Source organism: Peromyscus eremicus, chromosome 10, assembly GCF_949786415.1.
Source record: "Peromyscus eremicus chromosome 10, PerEre_H2_v1, whole genome shotgun sequence".
NCBI lineage: Eukaryota > Metazoa > Chordata > Mammalia > Rodentia > Cricetidae > Peromyscus > Peromyscus eremicus.
This window is the reverse complement of record NC_081426.1, coordinates 83,093,550-83,117,549: the sequence shown is the minus strand read 5'-3', so window position 1 is coordinate 83,117,549 and position 24,000 is coordinate 83,093,550. Positions and strand designations below refer to the sequence as shown.

Here is a 24,000-nt window from a genome sequence, read left to right as displayed (position 1 = left end):
CTGTTCTTTCTCTAGAGTCCTTACTTTAGATGCCTTTTAAACATAGTTTTCCTAGGGCTAAGGTTGTAGCTCAGTGATGGAGCACTTGTCTAGCATGCACAGGCCCTGGGTTCAATTACCAGGAAAAAAAGTTTTCTAATTTCTAAAAGAACACACAGTATATAATATTTTAAAAGACTTTTTTAAAAATTCCATGTTATTTTACTATTGTAATAAGAACATTATATCTTTAACATATTAGTATTTTAACTTGTAAACAATAAGGATTAGCTCAGAGAAAGTAGTAAATCTAGATAAACAAAAGGAATAGAATTTAAATATCTCATAATTTCTCTACCCAGAAATAATAGCAAAATTGTAAACTTCTTGATGATGATTTCTATCTCTCTTTTTTTTATGTATTCTAAGGGCACAAAAATAGAATAAGCATTTTTATAAAATGTGATCACGCCATGACTTCTGTCACTAAATGCATCTTCCTGTGTGCTTTGCCTCTGTGTCCAGATACGGCTTCACCAAGGAAGTGATGGATAAATACAAGGTGTGCCCCTTTCCAAGCCAAACTTTCTTTTCCCTCAGACTGAGCTCTGTGACGCTGAATGTCTTGTCGGTATCATTTCTCAGATACATGGGAAGAAAATCCTAAGGACACTCCAAGATGTCTTCTGCTGGCTTCCGCTGGCCACACTGGTTGATGAGAAAGTCCTGGTTCTTCATGGCGGAGTCTCAGACAGGACTGACTTGGAACTTCTGGCTAAACTAGACAGGCACAAGGTACTGATTCATGAGCCGATACAAATCTCACGTTCTGTCTAGTCACACTGTCAATGTAAAATAAATGTCAGCTTGCATGGTAACTGGTGAGAACGTGGAGAAAGGGCTGAGGGTTGACAGGGAGCAAGTGTGCTGTAATCCATTAGCAATGTCTGTCATGGACACAAAACAGGGGAGTGGCAGCCAGTGCTGTGTGTTTGCCATCCTTGATTTAGATGATTCTAATTAACTGTCCCTTAATACCATCACCTGAAGAGCCTCTATTTCCCAAATAATTTATATCCACAAATGATTCATATCTGAATCATCTAACTAAATTCAACCCGGGTGTATTCAGCACCTAGCATGGGCAGGGAGGATGCTTGCTTGCCACGTGCAAAGACAGTACTACGGAGATATGAAAATGATACAGAGCCTGTCTGCCCTTCAGGGGCCTACAACAGCTCTGTGTGCCAGCAGAGGAGGTAGAGGGTGTGGCATGGAGTGGATTATAGCGGATGAACAATAGCTTCCTAGTATCTATTCCACTTTAGAAACAGAGGCCTGGAAAACAAAGGCTTTGTATTCTTCTCATAATAGACTCTTGAACTTTTCACAGTATGTCAGGCATCTACCCTCCAACTGTCCCATGGCCACCTCTGCTGAAACATTCTCTGTGGCATTTTCCTGACTGTTCCAACAACATGGAACTCGTTACTACAGAAGGCTCTGCCTTGACTCTGAATGTCTCCGGTGGCTGTGGGCGTACACCACAGCACTCAGTTTGAGAGTCAGGACTGGCTTTGAGTCTTGGAATTTTCAGGTATCAGGTGACATGGCAAACTTTGTTCCATGTCACTGTCTAGAGAATCATCCTAGGGTGTCATCTCCAAGCCTTGATCTGTATTGCCAAGAAAACATACTGCCATACTCTCCCCGACACAGGGTAGGGGTGGGGGGTTGCAGGGGTGTGGGGATGTGGAGGTGTGGAATACAGAGGCTTTGCCCCTTCCAAAATAATCCAGAACTTTCATCCCCCTCATCAGACCATGGTTACATGGGACCCCTACACTTGCAGGGAAGCTGGAAATGAAATATTTTATGGTTGGCCATCTGCTCAGCAAGAAAGTTGCAGTTTGTATCCTGTGAGAAAGAATCGGGGGAAGATCTGGGAGGAATGATAGTCTTTGCCACAAAGATGTTCAAGTAAGAAAGTGTTGCCAGAGTCGGCAAAGCCTGGCCTGAGAAGTGAGGCAGAAAGGGATAAAAATCCTGGATCTTCTGCTTAGAATTTGTGGCCTTGGACAAGCTAACTTAACATGACCTTAGATTTAACTTGTATAATGGAGACATGAATAAACTGTATTGTTGGCACTGTGAAGATTGAATGTAAATATGTTACACATGCCTTATAAAACGATGCTTACCTTTGGCTGAGGTAACAGAAAGGTCCAAAGGTCTCTGTTAAATATTTATCTCTTGTGTAAATGAAGGTCTGTAGCAACATCGCAGTCTTAGGAACTTGGAATTCTTGCTGGTCTGCCACAGTACATCATGATCCAAGATGGCTGCTTGAGTTCCTTCCAATCATCATGATCACATCCTAGCCAATTAAAAAGAACAGAAGAAAGAGAGCTCTTTTCTTTTATGGACATCCCGTGGGACCCAGCATTTCTCTTCTGATCTAATTGACAAGAACTTTAGTCAAATGGCTGTGTTTACTTGAAAGAGAAGTTTACAAACACACTCTTTATCCCAGAGTGCATGACCCTTACTGAAGACTAGGGAGACAGAAATTACAAACAGGACCTAGTTAGGGCGGCAACACTGACTTAGTTTGTTCTGTTGACCTCCTAAACTTTTACGCACACCCTTCCTCAACACACAGAACCAGGCTCATGGCACAGAGCTACATGGGGCTCATTGAGTGCTTACATTGCCTCAGAGTCCAAGGTTTCTGCACTCAGGTTCTATCTATCAGGTTTGAGTATGGCTTCTTGGGATTTGGTGGCCAAGGGACAAGTTACACATCCCTGTGTCCCCAAACTCAGTGTTCAAAGAGGAAAAAGATACATTCTTTAGCAAATTCTGGTGAGAGAGCTCTGTAGCATTCAGGGGCTCACAACTGGCTTAGGTCATCTCAGCCGTTCATGTTTGTTTTTGATTTGTTTGTTTTTATTTTAAGGCTGGTCTAGAGCTCACTGTGTAGTCAAGGCTAGCCCCCAGTTTGTGATCCTCCTCTTGTGCCTCCCAAGTACTGAGATTACAAGTGTACATCACCATGCCCAGCCTTAAAGCTGCAGGTTTCCTTATGGCATTTGCACACATAATCAGGGGAGGTTGGTGTTTAGACTTTTATGGCAGTGTGACTGCCTGGCTGGCCAGAAGATGGCGCTGGATCCCCTGGAACTGGAGTTACCTGTAGTCGTGAGCTGCTTAACGTGGGTGCCGGGAACTGAATTCCAGGCCTATATGTGAGCAGCAAGTGCTCTTCAGCCTTCACACTTCATTTTTAAAATAAGATTTTTTTTTGAGTGTTTTGCCTGCATGTATGTATGTGCACCATGAACGTGCTTGCAGAGGTAGGGTGAGGGCACTGGACCCCTGAAACTGGAGTTTCAGATGACTGAACCACCATGTGGGTGCTGGGAATTGAAGCTGGGTCCCCTGAAAGAACGGCAAATGTTGATCCATCTCTCCAGCCCCCGTACTTAGCTTTAGTTGGTCCTCTCACCCATCTCCTCCTTTCTCCATGCCCCTCCCCCTTTATAGTCTTGAGAGTGTAGGGAACTAGAACCTATCAATCAGTTCTTCGTGTTTCCCTTGTTAAATCTGCATGTTGCCTGGCACCTGTCTTTTTTAAGCTTGATATTTCACAAACTTTGAGTCCAAACCTTCTGTTCAGCTGTGTTTCCATCTGGAGGTAGAGACAGCAAGCCGCAGGAGAACCAGTTATCTCATGGGGAGAACCGTATGTAGCCGTGAAAACACAGAAGTGGGAGGAACTTTGGAAAGAGTCAAAGGAACAGTTTATTTTCATGGCTTAGCACATGTTAACTTCCGAACATTTAGTTGGTAAAGTTCTGTGGCGGGGCTGGTACAGTGGATTGTACCACCTGGGGAGCCTGGGGAGCCCCTGGGGGCACAGTGGGGGGTGGGAGGGCTCCAGTCTGACTAACTGGATTGGGTGCAGGAAGAGTCTCGGTTTCTCTGTGTCTCAGTTTCCTTGGCTGTCGTAAATGATGATGCTCCCATAGAGCTGGTGAGAACGTGAGTTGACTTACGAAAATTGTGAGGAGTAGCACCTCACCTCACCCACCGGAAACGCTCAAAACACCGGAACCCGAAGTTTCCCTAAGAATCCAAGTTAGAGACACTTCTAGGAGCGGGTGATGGAATCCTTAAAGTTTCCCGAGAGGTGACAGGGGTGTCAGTGGTGACTTTTGCTGTGAGAATGCAGGGAGAAGGGGCTAGCTAGGATCCAGGTGATCTCAATCAATCCCCCCCCCCCCTCTCTCAGTTGTTAGGGAAGGATCAATCGTGTAGCACCTGTCCAATGTCCGTACAGCCTCATTGCCTCCACGCAGTGTGGATTCTTTTCAGGCCACATTCATCCTGCTGGCCCTCTCCAGGACTTTTCTTTGCTCTGGTCCTAAGCCAGTCCACCCTGGGATGGGTCTTTTTTTTTTTTTTTTTTTTTTTTTTGAACATCGGTTCCTGCATCTATTTGCGCGGGGAGGGAGGGGGACCCCCATTCTGTTCACATACACTCACAGAGTTCTTAGCCTCCTCAGCCTTCCTGGTAGCCCTCGGCTCCAGGGATGGTTGTCTTTGTGTATATTGCCGCGCAGTTCCGTGTCAGACCCCTGTCTTTCCCGAGGACTGCATTCTATTTATTCTTCGACTCGGTCCCAGCACCACGATGACCGAGTCGGTGACGGCCCCCTTCTGCGGCAGGTAGAATCACAGCGTTTCCGGTCACCTGTCCTGCAAGAGTCAGTCTGCTTTTCTCTATTCTACACCACCGGCCTATCAACCCACCAATCCAGGACTTCCAGCAGATGGCGCCAAACCCCGCACAGAAGAGATTTACAGAAGAGATTTTTGTTTGTTTTTCTCTGTGTGCCCTACGCCAGAGGCAGGATCTTGCCCGTCCACGTTTTATGCCCTGGTCCCGACTCTGCATTGCTACTGTTCCATTTGGCGGGTATTTTTAAGCAAAAGAAGGGTTTCTTAATGGTAATGCTGCGACTGTCCACCAGAAAACCTAGGCTACATGACGAATGGGTGGACAGCGGGGGTGCGCTACACACAGGGGTGACTCGCATAGCGCACAGTTTTCCTTTGGAGATAACAAAATGTCACTACGTGTTTTGCAAAAATATGTTAAATATGAATAATTTAAACATGAAATGCAACAAAAAAAAAGATATAAGCCTGCCAATCACGTGTTTGAATGTGGTGGCCGTATGGGATTGCTGTTCGAAGTTCACAATCTGGCTTGTCTCAGACCAGGAAAGCTGCACAGAGCAGCATGGTTTGAGGACTCCAGGGTTTAGGACCTGGATGCCAGAATGGTAGTCTGAAAGAACTTAGCATTTCATTCCTGCAAGTTTGTGTGTGTGTGTGTGTGTGTGTGTGTGTGTGTGTGTAAATACACACTATTTATTTATTTATTTATCTATTTATTTATTATTATTTATTTATTTATTTATTTATTTATTTATTTATTTATTTATTGAACATGTCTAGATTGTTTCTACCTTGAGATGCAAAATGAGAAGGGAAAGTGAGAATCGGGAGGAGCAGAAGAGAAAAGTCAGCCAGACAAGCTCTGAACAGAGACCTACTCCGTGGTTTCTTCCTCAAAGCCGCTCTCTGCCCTCGTCGCCTTTTCACCCGGGCTCTGGCTTTAAGGCCCACAAAGCCTGCCGGTCCTGCAGCATTCCCTGCGGCTCGGTTGACCACAAGGGGCAGTCCCGGCAGGGGCGGCACTCGGTGGACCTGGAGCTGGAGCGGTGCCGGGAGCAAGCCGGCTTCCCAGGGATCAGAGAGAAGGGGGAGCCCTTGCCCTTGGCCCCCGACACCCACTGTGACGCTGATGCGGGTGGGGTCCTGGACCCCACTCCCGAAGAGTGGAAGCAGGTAGGTGTGGCTCACTGCTGCCTCTCAGAATGTCTGCCGTCTGGGGGACCAACAGATCAAAACTACTGTATAAATGAAGGAGGTTTACCAAGGTCCCTCTTCCTATCAAGCATTTTAAAACTCCAGGACATTAGTTTTTGTCTAAAAACTCATGTTAATGTTTTGTAATGAGTGGGGAGAGACTGCTGGGGAGAGGCTGTTGCCCAAGAACACCTGTTCCAGGATTTGGCATCAGCTGGGGATGCAGGTTAGGTACCACTCAGTGAATCCTTTTCCATGTTAATTTTATGGAGGAAGCTGGCCACTTCAGCACAAGACCAAAAGAACTAGCCAGTAGCTTCTGCCCTGTTTTTAGGAAAGTATGGGCTTCCCCAGCTCTCTAGAACTCTGTCATTTGGCCATCCCTAGCTGCAAGGGAGTCTGGAAAAGTGTGGATAGCGGGACATATGGCTACCCCAAACACAATCATTCTGTCAGGACAGATGAAAACAAATAGGTAGATAAGGAGGACTCACTGCACAGTGTGGCCCATCACTTGCCAAAATGAGAGACTCGGGAAAACAGGGGAAGAGACATTTACAGGGGCAAGGCTATGTCAGGGAGGCCCCTGAAAGGGCTAGCCTGGTGTCTCAGTTAGGCTTTTGGTTTCGTTTTTCTTTTTTGAGATGGGGATTTCTCTCTGTAGCCCTGGCTGTCTTGGAACTCATCATGTGCCAGGCTGGCCTCAAACTCAGAGATCCACCTGCCTCTGACTCCCAAGCGCTGGAATTAAAAGCATGTCCCACCATATCTGGATGCTGTTCAGTTAGGGTTTCTATTGCTGTGATTAAACACCATGACCAAGAATAACTTGGGACAAAAAGGGTTTATTTTGCTTACACTTCCACATCATGGTCCATCGCTGAGGAAATTCGGGGCGGGCACTCAAACAGGGCAGGAATCTGGAGGTAGGAGCTGATAAAGAGGCCGTGGAGGAGTGCTGCTTACTGGCATGCTCCCCATGGAATGCTCAGGCTGTTTTCTTATGTACCCCAGGTCTACCTGCTCAGGGGTGGTGACATTCCCGGTGGGATGGGTCCTGCATATGAATTACTAATCAAGACTACACCACAGACTTGCCTATAGGCCAGTCTCAGGGAGGCATTTTCTCAGCTGAGGTTCCCTCTTCTCAGATGACTCAAGCTTGTGTCATGTGACATAAACTTATCAGCACACCTGGTGACCAGGTTGGAGATGATGTTGGTGGTCTTGGGCAGTTAGTTACAGAGCCATGAAAACTTGATGGTGTCATCATTTGTCATCTACAAAAGTGGCAGTTTCATAAAGTTCATCCAATAAAGAAAAGAATTCAGAATCTTTTGAAAGCTAAAGTGAGCAGAAGCAGCCACTGGCTGGACAAAGGAGGGTGAGGAACAGATACCACACTCTCCCAGAGTTATTGACCTAGGCTTCAACACCAGCTTACACTTAAAACTTAGAATGGAAGTCTTTCCTTCTGCAACACGTGACCCAATCGTGTGCAGATACTTATAAATCAAATGCATTTTTCCTGAAAAGTACATGCAGAAAGTGTTACATGTCTTTGCTCCAAATCCACATCTGCATTGGATAAGACTGGCAATGGAAAACGCTTCTCTGAGTGTGAGCAGGAGCGGGGAACCTGAGCTGCTGGAAAGACTTCTCAGATCTTCTGCGGCTTTGCGTCAAAATCCTTAAATTACTTTAAAAAGCAAAACATTGTTTGAGCTTCTCCAGGACCACAGCTAGGGGCTGTGAACTCCCCAGGGGAGACTGTCGGCCATTTTTAGGAGCTCTGCCTTCACTTTGGAGCCAGGGTACAAGGGCCTGGGATACAGCCTCTGACCAGGGGTAGCACAGCAGCCCTTATGCCCAGCTGTTACCTGAGTAATGCTACCTCTTCTACATGCTGACTTTCTACATAAGATTTACATTCAAGAAAACGGGTATGTACTTACCAGTCAATAGGTGTGTACACTCCTTCGTGAAACAAAACACTTCTAAGCTGCTTGCCTGCGATCCCTATCCTTGGGAAGTAGAGGCAGGAGGATCAGTTGTTCAGAATCATTTCTCAGCCAGCCTGGGCTACACAAGACCATGTCTCCAAACAAACAAACAAACAAACAAACAAACAAACAAGACATCTGAAACACTTGGGAGGCTGAGGTAAAAGAGTCACTGTGAGTTCAAGGACAGCCATGGCTGCTTAGCAAGACCCTGTCTCAATACAATACAAACAAACAAACAAAAACAAACAGCAAAAAGATGTGACAAATCTTTTTACATGCAGCCTCAGCATCCAAAATATAAACATGGGGCTGGAGAGATGGCTCAGTGGCTAAGATCACTGGTCACTCTTCCAGAGGACCCTGGATTTGATTCCCAACATGCATAGGGTATCCCAAAACCATCTATAACTCCAGTTCCAGGGAACCCAACACCCTCTCTGGCCTCCTTGGCCAAATAAAACTTCAAAATATAAACGTGACAAATATTAATTGCATAGAAATTTATTCATTTCCTCCTATTTTTTCCTTCTCTCTCTCCCTCCTCGGCTTCCTGCTCCCCACCCTCTTCCTCCACCTCCTCCTGTTTTTCCTGTGAATGACTGAGTGGATATGTGCCTTGGCCTTCCTAGGTTGTAGATATTCTGTGGAGTGATCCCATGGCTCAGGAGGGCTGCAAGGCCAACACTGTCCGAGGAGGAGGCTGTTACTTCGGGCCTGATGTGACAGAAAAGTTGCTGGAGAAATACAAGCTGCAGTTCCTGATTCGTTCTCATGAATGCAAACCCGAAGGCTATGAATTCTGCCACAAGCGCAAGGTGGGCGGAGCCTCTGCAGCGGTCCACATTTGTGACACAGAAGTGGTCCAAAGAGCTCCTCCCAGGAGCTGACAACCAACTGTACCTAGGGTGTGTTACCTACTTGCCCAAGGCAGTTAGGTACTTTGTGTGTGTGTGTACGCGCGGGAAGTCAACATTGGGTATCTTCAGTTCCTCCTCCACCGCGTTTGTTGAGGCAGGTCTCTCACTGAGTCTGGAACTCCCCAGTTCATCTAGACTGGCTGGCCAGTGAGCCCCAGGGGTCTGCCCATCTTTTCCTCCCCAGCGTTGAGATTTCAGATGGGCACCACTAAGCCAGCTTTTACGTGGGTGCTGGGGAGCTGCACTCAAGTCCTCATGGAGAGCACTCTACCAACAAAGCCATCTTCTCAGGCTTTACAACCTTTTACCTTTGACTTTTATGACTTTTTTGTTTTGTTTTGTTTTTGAGATAGGATCTCTCTACATAGCCCTGGCTAACCTGGAACTCACTATGTAGACAAGGCAGACTTTGAACTCCAAAGATTTGCCTGCCTCTGCTTCCCAAGTCTTGGGGTTAAAAGCATCACCATACCCAGCTTTTAAAATTTAAAATTTGATGGTAGCTACTGCTTCCCAAAAGCCTGAGAGCAAGGGACACATAAGACCCCTTTTGATTGATGGACATAGGAGGCCAGTGTTCCCCCAGACACATCTTTACCTCTAAGTCACACAGTTTGCGGTCAATTGCCTCAAACATCCCTTCAAGGCACTGGATTTTGGCACTGTCCAGGCAGATATTCGGGATCTTGTGTATTTGGGTATCTCCAAATGCAATAACATAGGACTCTGTGTTCCCCAAATCCTCTTTCTATGGGAGAACAATGGATTCACAGTTAATTAATAGAAGAAACATTTGACTACATGGTTGTAGCAGGAATCTTAGAGAGTCTTATTAATAAAATCAAACCCGGGGCCAGTTACTGGGGTGAAATGCTGGATGGTCAGAGAGATAGAACAAGTCACAGCTAACCTCACCTGGCCAACTTCTCAGCTGATCTTGTTTCCTCAGACTGGAAGCCTCTGTGTCCTCATATCCCAATGGCTCTCAGCTGAACTGTGTTGCTCAAAAGCCTGAATGCTTAACCAGCCAAATGCTTCTAGTTCCTGGTCCTCACACCTTATATATCTTTCTGCCTTCTACCATCACTCCCTGGGATTAAAGGCGTGTGTCACCATGCCTGGCTGTTTCCAATGTGGCCTTGAACTCACAGAGATCCAGAGGGATTTTTACCTATGGAATGCTAGGATTAAAGGTGTGAGTGCCACCATTTTCTAGCCTTTGTATCTAGTGGCTGTTCTGTCTCTGACCCCAGATAAGTTTATTAGGGTGCCCAATATTTTGGGGAACACAATACCACCACACATGATTAGTGTGTCCTTGTTGCAAATCTCCAAGAACATTTTCTTTCCTATGCTCACTGTGAATCTTAAGAGACATTGTGTTCAGTATCTCCCAGAAGAAAATGTACATGTCGACAGGAGAAAATCTCACAGGTTATCTCTGAGGTGCTGTCTTAGTTAGGGTTTCTATTGCTGTGAAGGCACACCATGAACACAGCAACTCTTATAAAGGAACACGTTTAATTGAGGTGGCAGCTTACAGTTCAGAGATTCAGTCCATTGTCACCATGGCAGGGAGCATGCAGGCAGACATGGTGCTGGAGAAGGAGCGAGTACATGTTGATATGCAGGCAACAGGAAGCAGAGTGTCTCCCTGGGCACTGCTCGAGCATATATGAGACCTCTAAGCCCACTTCCACAGTGACACACTTCCTCCAACAAGGCTACACCTCCTAATAGTGCCACTTCCTTTAGGGGCCATTTTCTTTCAAACCACCACAGGTACAAAAACCCATAGAAACCCTACTCTGGGGGCTGGAGAGATGGTCAGCAGTTAAGAATGCTTATTGCTCTTGGAGAGGACCTGGGGTCTGTTACTAACATCCACTTAGGACTCACAACCACCTGAGACTCCAGTTCTGAGAAATTTGTGTAGCTAGAGTTTTCCTGCCTGGCCCACAGTCAGGACAAATCTCTCTCACCTGCCAGTCCCACAGCCACTCAGATCCAACCAAGTAAACACAGAAACTTATATTGGTTACAAACTGTATGGCCGTGGCAGGCCTCTTGCTAGCTGTTCTTACAGCTTAAATTAATCCATTTCCATTAATCTATACCTTGCCACATGGCTCATGGCTTACCGGCATCTTCACATGATGCTGCTTGTCCTGGCGACGGCTGGCAGTGTCTCTCTGACTCAGCCTTCCACTTCCCAGCTTTATTCTCCTCCTTGCCCCGCCTATACTTCTTGCCTAGCCAATGGCCAATCAGTGTTTTATTGATTAATTAGCAACACATTTGCCATACATCCCACAGCAAATTTCACACACACACACACACACACACACACACAGAGAGAGAGAGAGAGAGAGAGAGAGAGAGAGAGAGAGAGAGAGAGAGAGAGAGAGAGAGAGAGGAGAACAAATAAATTTATGCAGGGCCACATACACTCAAATTTTTTTTAAAAAAGGATTAATAATTAAGAACACAGAGTCCCATGTTATTGCATTTGGAGATACCCAAATACACAAGATCCTGAATATCTGCCTGGGCAGTGCCAAAATCCAGTGCCTTGAAGGGATGTTTGAGGCAATTGACTGCAAACCATGTGACTTGGAGGTAAAGATGTGTCTGGGGGAACACTGGCTTCCTATGTCCATCAATCAAAAAGGGTCTTATGTGTCCCTTGTTGCATTGGGGCAGCTCACTAGCTTTAGAACTAATTTGCTTGCTACACATGACTGCCCCAGTTCATGAGACCCAGCCTGCTTCCAAGATGAGCCAAAGAAGGTGTATTACCCCTTTGTTTAAAACAACGTCTGCTGATTTTACTTAGGATAGAAAAGTGAAATCATGTTATGGATCTCCGATCAGTTTGAGTGTCTACAACTTAAGTCACAATTCTCTAACAGCATTGAGGACAGAGAGAGGGGTGGAGGAGGAAGAGGAGGAGGAGGAGGAGGAGGAGGAGGAGGAGAGGAGGGAGGGGAAGCAGGTAGAAAGGGAGGGAGGGAGATCCGTAGATGAGTGTGAGCAGCAGCCCCGATGTGAGTTGGCCAATGGATTGAGGATGAAGATTCTTCAGTGTGCATAAATTCTGTGTGTCCTGTTTTGATACAGGTGTTAACCATCTTCTCTGCCTCCAACTACTACGAAGTTGGCAGTAACCGAGGTGCCTATGTTAAACTGGGACCAGCCCTAACTCCGCATATTGTGCAGTATCAAGCTAACAAAACGACACACAGGCTAACCATGAGGCAAAGGCAAGCTTTTTTTTTTTTTTTAAAGATTTATTTATTTATTATGTATACAGTGTTCTGTCTGCATATATCCCTTCAGGCCAGAAGAGGGCACCAGATCTCATTACAGATGGTTGTGAGCCACCACGTGGTTGCTGGGAATTGAACTCAGGACCTTTGGAAGAACAAACAGTGCTCTTAACCTCTGAGCCATCTCTCCAGCCCAAGCTTTTTAATGAGTGGTTATCAGAAAAACAATTTTTCTGAGCAGTGGTGGTGGTATATGCATTTAATCCCAGCAATTGAGAGACAGAGGTAGGTGGATCTCTGTGAGTTTGAGGCCAGCCTGGTCTACAAAGTGAGTTTCAGGACAGCCAGGGCTGTTACACAGAGAAACCCTGTCTTGAAAACAAAACGAGAGAGAGAGAGAGAGAGAGAGAGAGAGAGAGAGAGAGAGAGAGAGAGAGAGAGAGAGAATTTTAGTGCTTAGAAACATTAGATGCCATTGCATTTATTCAAATTCTCCAGAACAATTCAGAATTTAGCTACATTCGTATTAAAATCTAGAATAGACATCATACCAGAGTCCCTGTCCCTTTGTTGTTGTTTTTGTGGTTCCTCAGTTTCTTTTTCTTTATGAGACAGGGTCTCACTGTGTAGCCTTAACTGGCCAGGAACTTGCTATGTAGACCAGCACAGCTTTGAACTCATAGAGATCCACCTGCCTCTGCCTCCTAAGCACTGGGATTAAAGGTTTATGCCCAGCACTGGTTTCTTTTCTTTCTCTCCCTCCCTCCCTCTCTCCCTCCCTCCCTTTCTCTTTTCTTCTTTCTTTCTTTCTTTTTCTTTCTTTCTTTTTCTTTCTTTCTTTCTTTCTTTTTCTTTCTCTTTCTTTCTTTTTCTTTCTTTCTTTCTTTCTTTCTTTTTCTTTCTCTTTCTTTTTCTTTTTTCCTTTCTTTCTTCCTTTCTTCCTTTCTTTCGTTTTCTTTTTCTTCCTTCCTTCCTTCTTTCTTTCTTCCTTTTTCTTCTTTCTTTCTTTCTTTCTTTCTTTCTTTCTTTCTTTCTTTCTTTCTTTCTTTTTTCTGCTTTGAGACAGGCTCTCCTGTAGTCCAGGCTGGCCTCAACCTCACACACAGGTAAGGATGACCTCCACTTTCTGTTCCTTCTGCCTCCACCTCCCAAGAGCTGAGAATACAGGCAGGCAAGACCACACCTGCCTACTTCTGTTTTCTGTTATTGTAATGAAATATCTGATGCGAGGTATTTACAAAGAAAAGGAGCTTACTTAGCATATAGTTTTGGAGGCTGGAAAAGTAAAATTGGCAGCCCCTTGGTCTGTCCTTGGCGAGGACCTAACTGCAGATGGCATCACATCAGGGTAAGGACTCAGAGAAAGATCACAGCTTGAGGTGGGAAGTAGACAAAGGAGGAGCCTTAGGTTCCTTCTATTCTAATAGCTCTCTCACAGAACTCAGCCAAGAGTCCCAGGAGAACTGCCTTCATCTCGTGTGTGTGTGTGTGTGTGTGTGTGTGTGTGTGTGTGTGTGTGTGTGTGGTGTGTGTGTGTGTGGTGTGTGGTGTGTGTGTGTGTGGTGTGGTGTTGTTTGTGTGTATGAGTGTGTGTGTGTGTGTGTGGTGTGGTGTTGTTTGTGTGTATGAGTGTGTGTGTGTGTGTGGTGTGGTGTGTGTGTGTGGTGTGGTGTGTGTGTGTGTGTATGAGTGTGTGTGTATGAGTGCGTGTGTGTGTGTGTGTGTGTGTGTGTATGAGTGTATGTGGTGTGGTGTGTGTGTATGAGTGTGTGTGTGGTGTGGTGTGTGTGTGGTGTGAGTGTATGAGTGTGTGTGTATGTGTGGTGTGGTGTGTGTGTATGAGTGTGTGTGTGGTGTGTGTGTGGTGTGGTGTTGTTTGTGTGTATGAGTGTGTGTGTGTGTATGTGTGTGTGTGTGGTATGGTGTGTGTGTGTGTGGTGTGGTGTGTGTGTGTGTATGAGTGTGTATGAGTGTGTGTGTGTGTGTGTGTGTGTATGTGTGTGTGTGTGTGATGACCTAAGGACCTTTTTCTCAGCCCCACCCTCTAAAAGTCCCATCACCACAGTTCGGTCCAAGTCCCCAACACATGAACCTTTGGAGAACAAGTCCCAGCAAACCAGAGCAGGCTGCTCCTCCACACCCTCTCATCTCTTTCCCCGCCCATCACTGACAACAGGTGCCTCTGCTGAGATCCCGGTATCGGGCCACTGAGTCCGGTCAATGTTATTCTATTTCCTGCTCCCTGGGAAGGATTTGTGTTACCTTAAGTCCTTTACCCGTGGGACTTGGCAAGTAGATTCCAGAGCACAGGTTTGTTAACTGTGAGCCTTTCTGGGAAGGAAGCGTGGGATAGAATTTGACTGGTTCTAGATTTGGAGTTCTAACCTAGTTGAGAACTTCCTGTATGTTCAGAGTTATAAAGAATTTACATACATCATCACACACTGAGCTTGTGAAATGTACCTATTTCGTTTTAGCAATTTCGTGTTGATAGATGAATTCCCTAGGAAACAGAGCTCAGCTCAGCTAGTCTGAAGTGAGGGAGGCAGTCTGCGCCCTGCTGGTTTGATCGCAGTGTTCCTGGGTTGAAGGACTGTTGATTATCACCTCCCATGGAGAGGAGGGCTTCAGGGTGAATGAGTGCTTGCTGAGAGGCCCGGTTTCAGTTCACCGAACAGTCTTCTTTAATTATTCAGTCAAACTAAATTAAAAATCAAAATAGACAAAGTTAGCATAAATCAAGTGGGTAGAGATGTAAAATATTAACGATGTAACATTGACTTTGAGTCCAACCTTTTTCAGAAAGAAATGTGACATAAAATGTAGACTTCCCACAGAGAATCAATCCTCCCATGAATCCAAATCATCCTTGGAGCTTTATTAAAAAATAAAACAAAGGGCTGGAGAGATGGCTCAGAGGTTAAGAGCACTGACTGCTCTTCCAGAGGTCCTGAGTTCAATTCCCAGCAACCACATGGTGGCTCACAACCATCTGTAATGAGATCTGGTGCCCTCTTCTGGTCATACATGCTGTATACAAAATAAATAAATAAATCTAAAAAAAAAAAAAAAAAAAAATTAAAAAAAATAAAAATAAAAAAAAATAAAACAAAACAAAGCGAAAACCCAGCCCCCTGAGTTCCACACAGGGTACTCAGCTGCTCCAGGGAAATGGACCCAGCAAGGAAAGGCTACAGTTTTTAGGACTTAGCTGTTGTCACTACAAAAGGAGTCACCCAGGGGGACCAAGTGTGCTTTACTAAGAAGATCAAAGAGATCCCGCTCATGGGAAACACTGAGTGCTTTAAATAAGTACTTTGCCTAATTTCCTCAGAAGTCGCTATCAACAGCATCAGCCACCTGTGGCACAATGGCTGATTAGAAATAAATGAAGGGACTGTCCCAAAGCCTCAAGGCCATCAACTTGCACTGGCTTTTCTCAGAGGAACTCCATGCAGAGTTCATTTACTGTGTAAGTTCACTTCTCACAGAATGGCACAGTCAGCCTGGGGTTCAGCCCGGCGAGGCCATGGCATTCTGTTATCACAATGCTGCCTGCTTCAATGGGTGTGAGGGACTGGTGAAAATCTGTGCAGACAAGCTGGCAAGATGGCTTCGTGGGTAAGGGTATCTGCAACCAAGCCAGACAACCTGAGTTCCATGCCTGGAATCCACGTGATCAAAGGAGAACCAACTCTTTTTTTTTTTTAAGGTTTATTTATTATTATGTATACAGTGTTCTGCCTGCATGTGTGTCTTCATACCAGCAGAGGGCACCAGATCTCATTACAGATGGTTGTGAGCCACCATGTGGGTGCTGGGAATTGAACTCAGGACCTCTGGAAGAGCAGTCAGTGCTCTTAACCTCTGAGCCATCTCTCCAGCCTGAGAACCAACTCTTGAAAGTTATTCTCTGATCTACATATTCATGCTGTGATGAAGAAACACAGACACAAACACACACACACACACACACACACACAAACACACACAAACACACACAAACACAATGTGCAGAGTTCCAGTTGATACATAGAACCTCATCCATCCAGAAGGTGGTCCAGGCTTTGCTACCCCAGGTCCCTGATTAACTGTCAATGACTACTGTTTGCAAGGACATCTTTTAAATGACTTCGCTAACTGATTCTTTTTGGGGTCCTATTAGCTTCTGATATAACAAAAAATTCTAGTTAAAGCCTGTGTGCTCATACACCTGTGCAATTTGGACCAAGTTTTAGATAGCTCACACAAAGGGTTAATGCAACACACGTATGGATTGCTAGTTAAATAACTTATTGCAACAAACATTTCCCTTCTGAAAAACAAAAAACAAAAAAACTTTTTTTTTTTTTGTAAGAATGTCTCATGTAATCCAGGCTAGCTTTGAACTTGCTATGTAGCCAAGACTAACCTTGAACTCCTGAACCTTCTGCCTGTGCCTCCAGAGTGCTGGAATTATAGGCATGTACCACTACACCTGGCCAATGCATATTTTTATCAAACCTAACAAAATGCTTTAAGAAATAGTTTTCGCTTGAAAAGAAAGGTTCGCTGATCATTTATAGAATGACTGGCTCTTTGATATTACAAATTAAGTACACTGTTTTTTTTTTTTTAATCTCTTGTCCGTTCAATTACAAATATTTATTGAACATCTATTTTGGGCTAAGTGCTATGCCCATAATTATTTGATTGATCCAATAAAAATGAGAAAATTGGGTTAGGTCCAGAGTTTGTAACTACAACACTTGCTAAGCATGGGCAAAGCTTGGTCTCAACACCCTCCTTCCCATCAAAAAAAATTTAAAAACCTGAATTAGTGATTTTTGTGTTTTTAGGTAAATCTCATTTTCTGCTTCACATAATAATAAAATATGAGGGAGACATGACGCTTTAGTAGGACAACAAATGGTCCATGGAAAGTTGGTGCCAGACTTTCTGTTAAACGCTCACCATGAATTTACTTATTTTCTGTCCACTTTTATCCTGTGAGGCCAATGGCCTTTTATACCTGTTTTATGGATGAAACTACTGAGGCATAGTCTGCTTAGAGCGCTTGACGGCAGAGGTGATCTTTCTCCAGACCTGAACCCCCCCACTGTACTGTAGTAAGAAGGAACAGTGTCCCCCAGACTGATCCTGTTCACATATAACTGGGAAAAGTGAGGGACAGAGGGGAGAAGTAGGAGATGGAAAACTTCTCTCCAAAGCAGAGTGTTCGGGAATGTTATTTTAAGGTGTGTTACTTTTGTTTATGTTGCATTTGTTTAACTCTGTGAAGCTGTGTTACTGTGCCTACCTAAAACACCTGATAGTCTAATAAAGAGCTGAATGGCAAGGCAGGAGAAAGGATAGGCAGAGCTGGCAGCCAGAAAGAAGATATAGTAGGAGAAATCTGGGAGAAAGAAAGATCTAGGAGTGAGAGGAGAGGAGGATGCTAGGGGCCAGCCACCCAGCCACCCAGCCACCTAGTCACGGAGTAAGAGTGAAAGTAAGATACACAGAAGTAAGGAAAGGAAAAACTGCAGAGCCAAAGACAGATGGGATAATTTAGGTTAAGAAAAGCTGGCAAGAAACAAGCCAAGCTAAGGCCGGGCATTTATAATTAAGAACAAGCCTCTGTGTGTATTTTATTTGGGAGCTGGGTGGCAGGCCCTGAAAAAAGAGCAAAGAGTAAAAACAACCAACAACAGTTGAGCTCTTGGGAGCTTGAGGTACTGAGAATGAGAGCCCAGGATTTTCATAAACCCCTTCTCTCTGGGTTCCAGGATCAGCAGGGTGGAGGAGTCAGCCCTGAGAGCCCTGCGGCAAAACTTATTTGCTCATTCCTCAGACCTGCTTGTGGAATTTCAGAAGCACGATGCAGATGAGAGCGGTAAGGACAGAGGAAGCACACCTGGGGAGTCTGTGCAGGTGTGAGCGGGCTGCTGAGGGGGTGAAACACCCGTGTAAGACAGCTTCCCCCCTGCTTGATGTAGTCTTTGTGAATGGAGGAAGGAGAGACAGACAGACAGAGAGACCGGGGGTGGGGGGGGGTGGGAGGGAGGGAGAGAGAGAGAAGTGGAGAGGAGAGAGGGAGGCTCTCTCCCACCTCTTGTTGCTGAGCCCATCAGCCCATGTTCTATTGTCAAAGCTAAAACTTTCATTTATATTCAACTTGATGGAATTGCTAACGAAACTTTGATTAATTGCAGCCCATCAGAAATGGAAGAAACACTTATATGCACTTATATAGGTTCTTAAGGGTTTCAGTGAACAGAATATTTCAAGGGACGGAGAATATTGGTTCTTTCTTTCTTCAGTACTGGGAATTGAACCCAGGATCTTGTGTATGCTAGGTAATGCTCTGTACTAGGTACTCCAGCACTTACCTTTTAAAACACACACACACACACACACACACACACACACACACACACACACAGACAGAGAGAGACAGAGAGAGACAAAGAGAGACAGAGAGACAGACAGAGAGAGAGAGACAGAGAGAGAGAGAGAGGGAGAGAGAGAGAGACAGAGAGAGACAGAGAGAGACAGAGAGAGACTCATACATGAAAGGCCTGGAGTTGGCCCAGGACACACGAAGACCAAATTCTCAGCACAAAGGAGATGTATTTCCCCAGAGGGACAGAAGGCAGGGATAAGGAACCAAGACAGGAGAGAGAGGGTGAGGGAGAAGGGGAAGGGAACCAGGGAGAGGGACAGGGGTATCTGTCCTGGAGACAAAGGACTGCCTCTGCATAGAGAGGAGACCAATGTGTCACATAGGCAAATGGCAGTTTATAAAGGTAAAAGGGGAAACGCCATGTTAGGATGAGGTGGGTAATTGTAATAGGGAATGTCAATTAGGTGAGCCAAAGGGGGCTTTTCATTGCTGGACTTCAATACTTGGATAGCTGGACCTTAGTAGTCAGCATCAGGAGGAGGAAGTGGCCAAATAAGGGAATGGACTTTGGTGGTACCCATGGTTTAGCAAGGAAGAGGGAATGGAGGAAGGGCAAGGCCTGCCAGAGGCATGGTTGCCAAGCTTGAGCCTGTTAGAGAGCCCTTCAATACACACACACACACACACACACACACACACACACACACACACACTTACATATACACAAATACACATACATAATACACATGAATACACATATTTTATATTATTCACAATAATCTTCATGTACCCAAATTTAATAAATAAAAAAAATACATAATTAGGGCTGGAGAGATGGCTCAGAGGTTAAGAGCACTGACTACTCTTCCAGAGGTCCTGAGTTCAATTCCCAGCGACCACATGGTGGTTCACAACCATCTGTAGTGAGATCTGGTGCCCTCTTCTGGTCTCCGGGATACATGCAGGCAGAACACTGTATACATAAATAAATAAATCTTTAAAAAAGAATACATAATTAAGTTTTAATTCTAGGCACACACAAAATTTTACATCATATTTCACTCATACACTTATGCTTTGTTGCCTCTCTGAAGTTCAAACTGGCCATCTTATATATCATCTGGCAAGCTGCATTTCCTGTCAGTCCACTCTGTCTTGACCAACAGAAGTGATGGCCAAGCCCATTGTTCCTGTTACCCACCTCTAGTTCAAGACTGTCAGGATACAAATGTAGGCACTGCATGCATGTCCTGCTGGACAAGAAACTGGACTTCTAGGCGGCAGGTCAACAGGCCAGGCTGTTCCCACAGGCGTAATCACCCTGAGTGACTGGGCGGTGGCCGTGGAGTCTGTACTGCACCTGGGGTTGCCATGGCGGATGCTCCGGCCACAGCTGGTGAACAGTTCGGTGGATAATGTGCTGGAGTACAAGTCTTGGTTGGAGAGCTTGGCCAAAGAGCAGCTGAGCCGAGAGGTAAGGGTGTGGTTGTGGTGATGGAGAGCACATGATAGCCTCTGAACCCCCTTAGGGAGCACCGGAATTCTGAAACGGCTATTTAGGGCCCCAAAGGCAGGGTGGGGAAACAGAAGCAACTATTTGTTACATTCCTGTGTGTTCTGGGGGTTTATATAGCTGCCTCAATTAATCCCCCCAAACACCCTAAGGTAGGCATTATCCATGCTATTAGACCTGAGAATGCATTGCCCATAGAGCTTAAGACCTCAGCCTGGGGTAATAGAATTCCTCAGCCATGACTCAGGCATGGGCTAAGGGTGTACTCTGTGGGAAAGCATGTGGTTAGCATGCCCAAAGCCCTGGACCAACCCCTGGCACCAAGACAGAACAAAAGCAAACTCAAGTCTACTGACTTTAAATCTCATTTTGTTACCCCAACACCAGGACACCTCCTCTGTTTTAAAACACTAGTAAATAAATAGTTAGTGACAATGTCACTTAAGTGAGACTTTTCGTTATGTGCTTTTGAAAAACATCTTTGTTGCAACACAATTCACACATTCTGTACTTCACCCACTTGAAAGAATACAATCCAATAATGTGTAGTGTGCGCTGATCCCTTGTTTTCTGGCATGAGGAGGATCCTCACGGGGCTGTGGATGCTCAGATCCCTTATGTAAAACAGCATGGCTATGCACATCCTCCAGCAGACTCTGATCTCTAGGTGACTAATGCAATGCAAATGCTATGTAAGAATCTGGAATACCAGATTGTAGAGGAAATAATGATGGGGAATGTCTGTGCATGTCCAGTACTGACACCATTTCCATCCATGGTTAAGCCTGTGGATGGGATGGGATGACTACATCCACAAATACGTGCAACCGTCCACCACAGTCGCTTTTAGAATATTTGTACATGAATGATGACATTCCTACTTCACTCTAGTGAGGTGGAATGATAATAAAGTAGCTTCGGTCTTTTTCAAGAATGTATAATTGGTGTGTCAACTACACATTGGGACATTTAAAAAGGGGTTGTTTGTTTTCTTACAGAACATACAGTCGAGTCTTCTGGAAAAACTCTATCGAAACCGATCCAACTTGGAGACCATTTTTAGGATCATAGACAGTGATCATTCAGGTAGAGCAACGTGATTCCCTGTTCCTGCAGCTGCTGAGGTGTCCCCAGCAGTGTGGAGAAACTACTCTTTACATCAGATGGCTTTGGGGGCATTTATTATCTAGTTGAGATGGACTCTTCCCGTGTTTTCTAGCCCGGTTGTAACCTACCAGGCTCAAGCCACCTTCTTGCCTCACCCTCGTTAGTCGTTCCGGACTGCAGCGTATGTACACCGCCACTCCTGGCTTCATCAGGCCATCTTGGAATCTTTGTTTAAAAAATCAACTGAAGGCCAGTGAGGTGGCTCGGTGGGTAAAAGAAGCACTCGTCACACAGCCTGACAATCCCCAGGCCCCACAGTGGAAGGAGAGGAGAGAACTGACTCCTAAAAGTTGCCCTCCGACCTCCACATGCAGGCTGAGGCACACATGGACGTGAGCGTGCAGAAGCGTGTGTGTGTGTGTGTGTGTGTGTGTGTGTGTGTGTGTGTGAACGGAGTCACGACGATGAAAAAAGTTGAGTGGACGTGAGCCTAGGATGGAGGGTAGTGGTAGAGCCCTTGCCAGCATTCAAGAGGCCCTGGCCTGGGTTCAACTTCCAGAACTGCAGAAAACCAAATGGAAAATAAACTCCACCCAACTGCCCAGGCATGGATCCGAGGGCTCTTGTTAGGTTGTGACCTGTTTGGCTTTTGAGGTGAGGTCTCAGCACACTATCCAGGCTGGTGTCTAAGTTCTGGGCTCCAGCAAACCTCACACCTCCATATCCCAAGTAGAAAGGACAAGTGTGCCCAGCTTAAACACATTTGTAAGCAGTATAAATAAGCATATGTCTGGGGTGAGTTAGCATGAGACATCCTCTGCGGACATTTGGGCAGGATCATGTATTTTGAGGGGTTTATTTTGCGCATCGTATGGTGTTGAGCATCATCCCCGACTTATCCACTAGGCGCCCATAGCACCCCACTCTCATGTTGGCTATGACTGTGAAAAATGTTTCCAATGTGGCTGAATGGCCCTCTCTCCCAGGGAACACAGTTGCTCCCAGATGAAAAGCACTCAAGATCCATGCTTTTCTGTGGTCCTCTTGGGAGTTCATGCTTTACCCTCAGCCTCGGTGGTCTGTGTCTGCCTACTAGTCGGGGAACAGGTTTTCCCCATAAGCACTAAAAACTCTATGGGCTCACTGACTCCTCCCCTCTCTTAAGGATTCATCTCTCTGGACGAGTTCAGACAGACCTGGAAGCTCTTCAGCTCCCACATGAACATTGACATCACAGATGAAAACATCTGTGACCTCGCCAGAAGCATCGATTTCAACAAGGATGGCCACATCGACATCAATGAGTTCCTGGAGGCCTTCCGCCTCGTGGAGCAGTCCTGCTCCGAGGGCCACGCCCCTGCTTGCCTACAGTCCACAGACGCTGAGGAGAGTGGTCGAAGCAGTCCAGGTCCGCGCTGAGGCCAGCCTGGTCCTTATCACCCACGGTGCCTATCAGCAATGGCAAGCTTATGACTCCACATGGACTTGGGGGCTTTAGGCTGAGAATTTGCCACCAGCAGGCACTGGAATCAAGAATCACCTGTCCACTTGCTGGTGGGTGTGCTAGGCGTGGTGTGTGTGTGTGTATATACATGTGCGCGCACGCACACACACACACACACACACACACACACACACACACACACACAGATACTTGTCCCAACCTCATCTCAGAATCTTTACAAAGTAGAAACTTCGGGGAGGTATGTTTAAATTCTGAAATCTGCCCTAGTTATCACTGATAATTGAACACCCTTGTTGTTTTCGTTTCATACCTTTTATTTATTGTTTTAAAATGTCAAGTTGGTGAAAGTCTTTTTTAATTGTATATAATCTTGTGACTCAAGCATATGTTTTTTTCATTATGTACTTTTTCTTCATATGGTTATAGAGTTTCTCTGATTTTATGTTCTCAGTTTTAAATAAATTACATTTAGTAGTACATACTTTCCCATGCTGCTGTATAATCTTCACAGCTATCATTAAAGGTTATATAATTTTCTTTCAAATTAATGTACTATAATTCCTTTGGATCCCATCTAATAAACAGATACCTTGCTTAGTTTTTTTGTAAATACCACCATGGCTAATTTGTTTTATAAAATTTTTTTTTTTTTTTTTTTTTTTTTTTTGGTTTTTTGAGACAGGGTTTCTCTGTGTAGCTTTGTGCCTTTCCTGGAACTCGCTTTGGAGACCAGGCTGGCCTCAAACTCACAGAGATCCGCCTGCCTCTGCCTCCCGAGTGCTGGGATTAAAGGCATGTGCCACCACCGCCCGGCTAAAAATATTTTTGAATGATATGTTTTCTTAGGATACAAAACTCAGGAATGGGATTGCTTTGGCAAAGATACTGTATTAGTGAGGGTTCTTCAGAGAAAGAGAACCAATTGGCTATAGATATGATTTACTTAAAGATTTGGCAAGAGGCTGGTGAGATAACTCAGTAAAGTAAATGCCATGCAAACAGGAGGCCCTGAGTTTGAATCCCCAGCTAGCCTAGCCAGGCTGGCCAGCCTAGCCAGTGATGGATCTCTGGGCTCAGTGAGAGACCTTGTCTCAAAAAAGATGGAGGGCCATAGATGAAGACACCGTACATAACCCCTGGCACAGACAGACAGACAGACACACACACTTGAGCTAGGGCTGCCTTTAAACTCACTCTATGGCTGAAGATGGCCTTGAACTCCCAATCCTCTGGTCTCTCCCACATATGTGCTGAAATACTCTAATCAACTACCCAGACACCCCATGGCCCATTCAAGTCCACACTAAGAATCAGCCATCAGAGCTATGAATGTTTTCTGGTTTGATACATATTCCAGACTGCTTTCAAGACCACACATGTGAATTTTACCACAGACTCACAGCTTCGAGTGAGGTCATT

General features: G+C 45.3%; 1 protein-coding gene across 1 annotated transcript in view; it reads left to right on the top strand.

Moving 5' to 3' along the window:
* The window catches only part of Ppef2 (protein phosphatase with EF-hand domain 2), a 32,259-nt gene extending 9,580 nt beyond the window's left edge, over positions 1-22,679 (top strand). Inside the window, exons 8-16 of the mRNA XM_059274775.1 lie at positions 505-541; positions 625-774; positions 5,506-5,898; positions 8,555-8,740; positions 11,963-12,105; positions 17,880-17,986; positions 19,807-19,970; positions 21,008-21,095; positions 22,282-22,679. Of these exons, the coding sequence (XP_059130758.1) occupies positions 505-541; positions 625-774; positions 5,506-5,898; positions 8,555-8,740; positions 11,963-12,105; positions 17,880-17,986; positions 19,807-19,970; positions 21,008-21,095; positions 22,282-22,535 (1,522 nt within the window). The 3' untranslated portion in view covers positions 22,536-22,679. The remainder of the gene's footprint in view (positions 1-504; positions 542-624; positions 775-5,505; positions 5,899-8,554; positions 8,741-11,962; positions 12,106-17,879; positions 17,987-19,806; positions 19,971-21,007; positions 21,096-22,281) is intronic.
* The last annotated feature ends 1,321 nt before the right edge of the window (positions 22,680-24,000 follow it).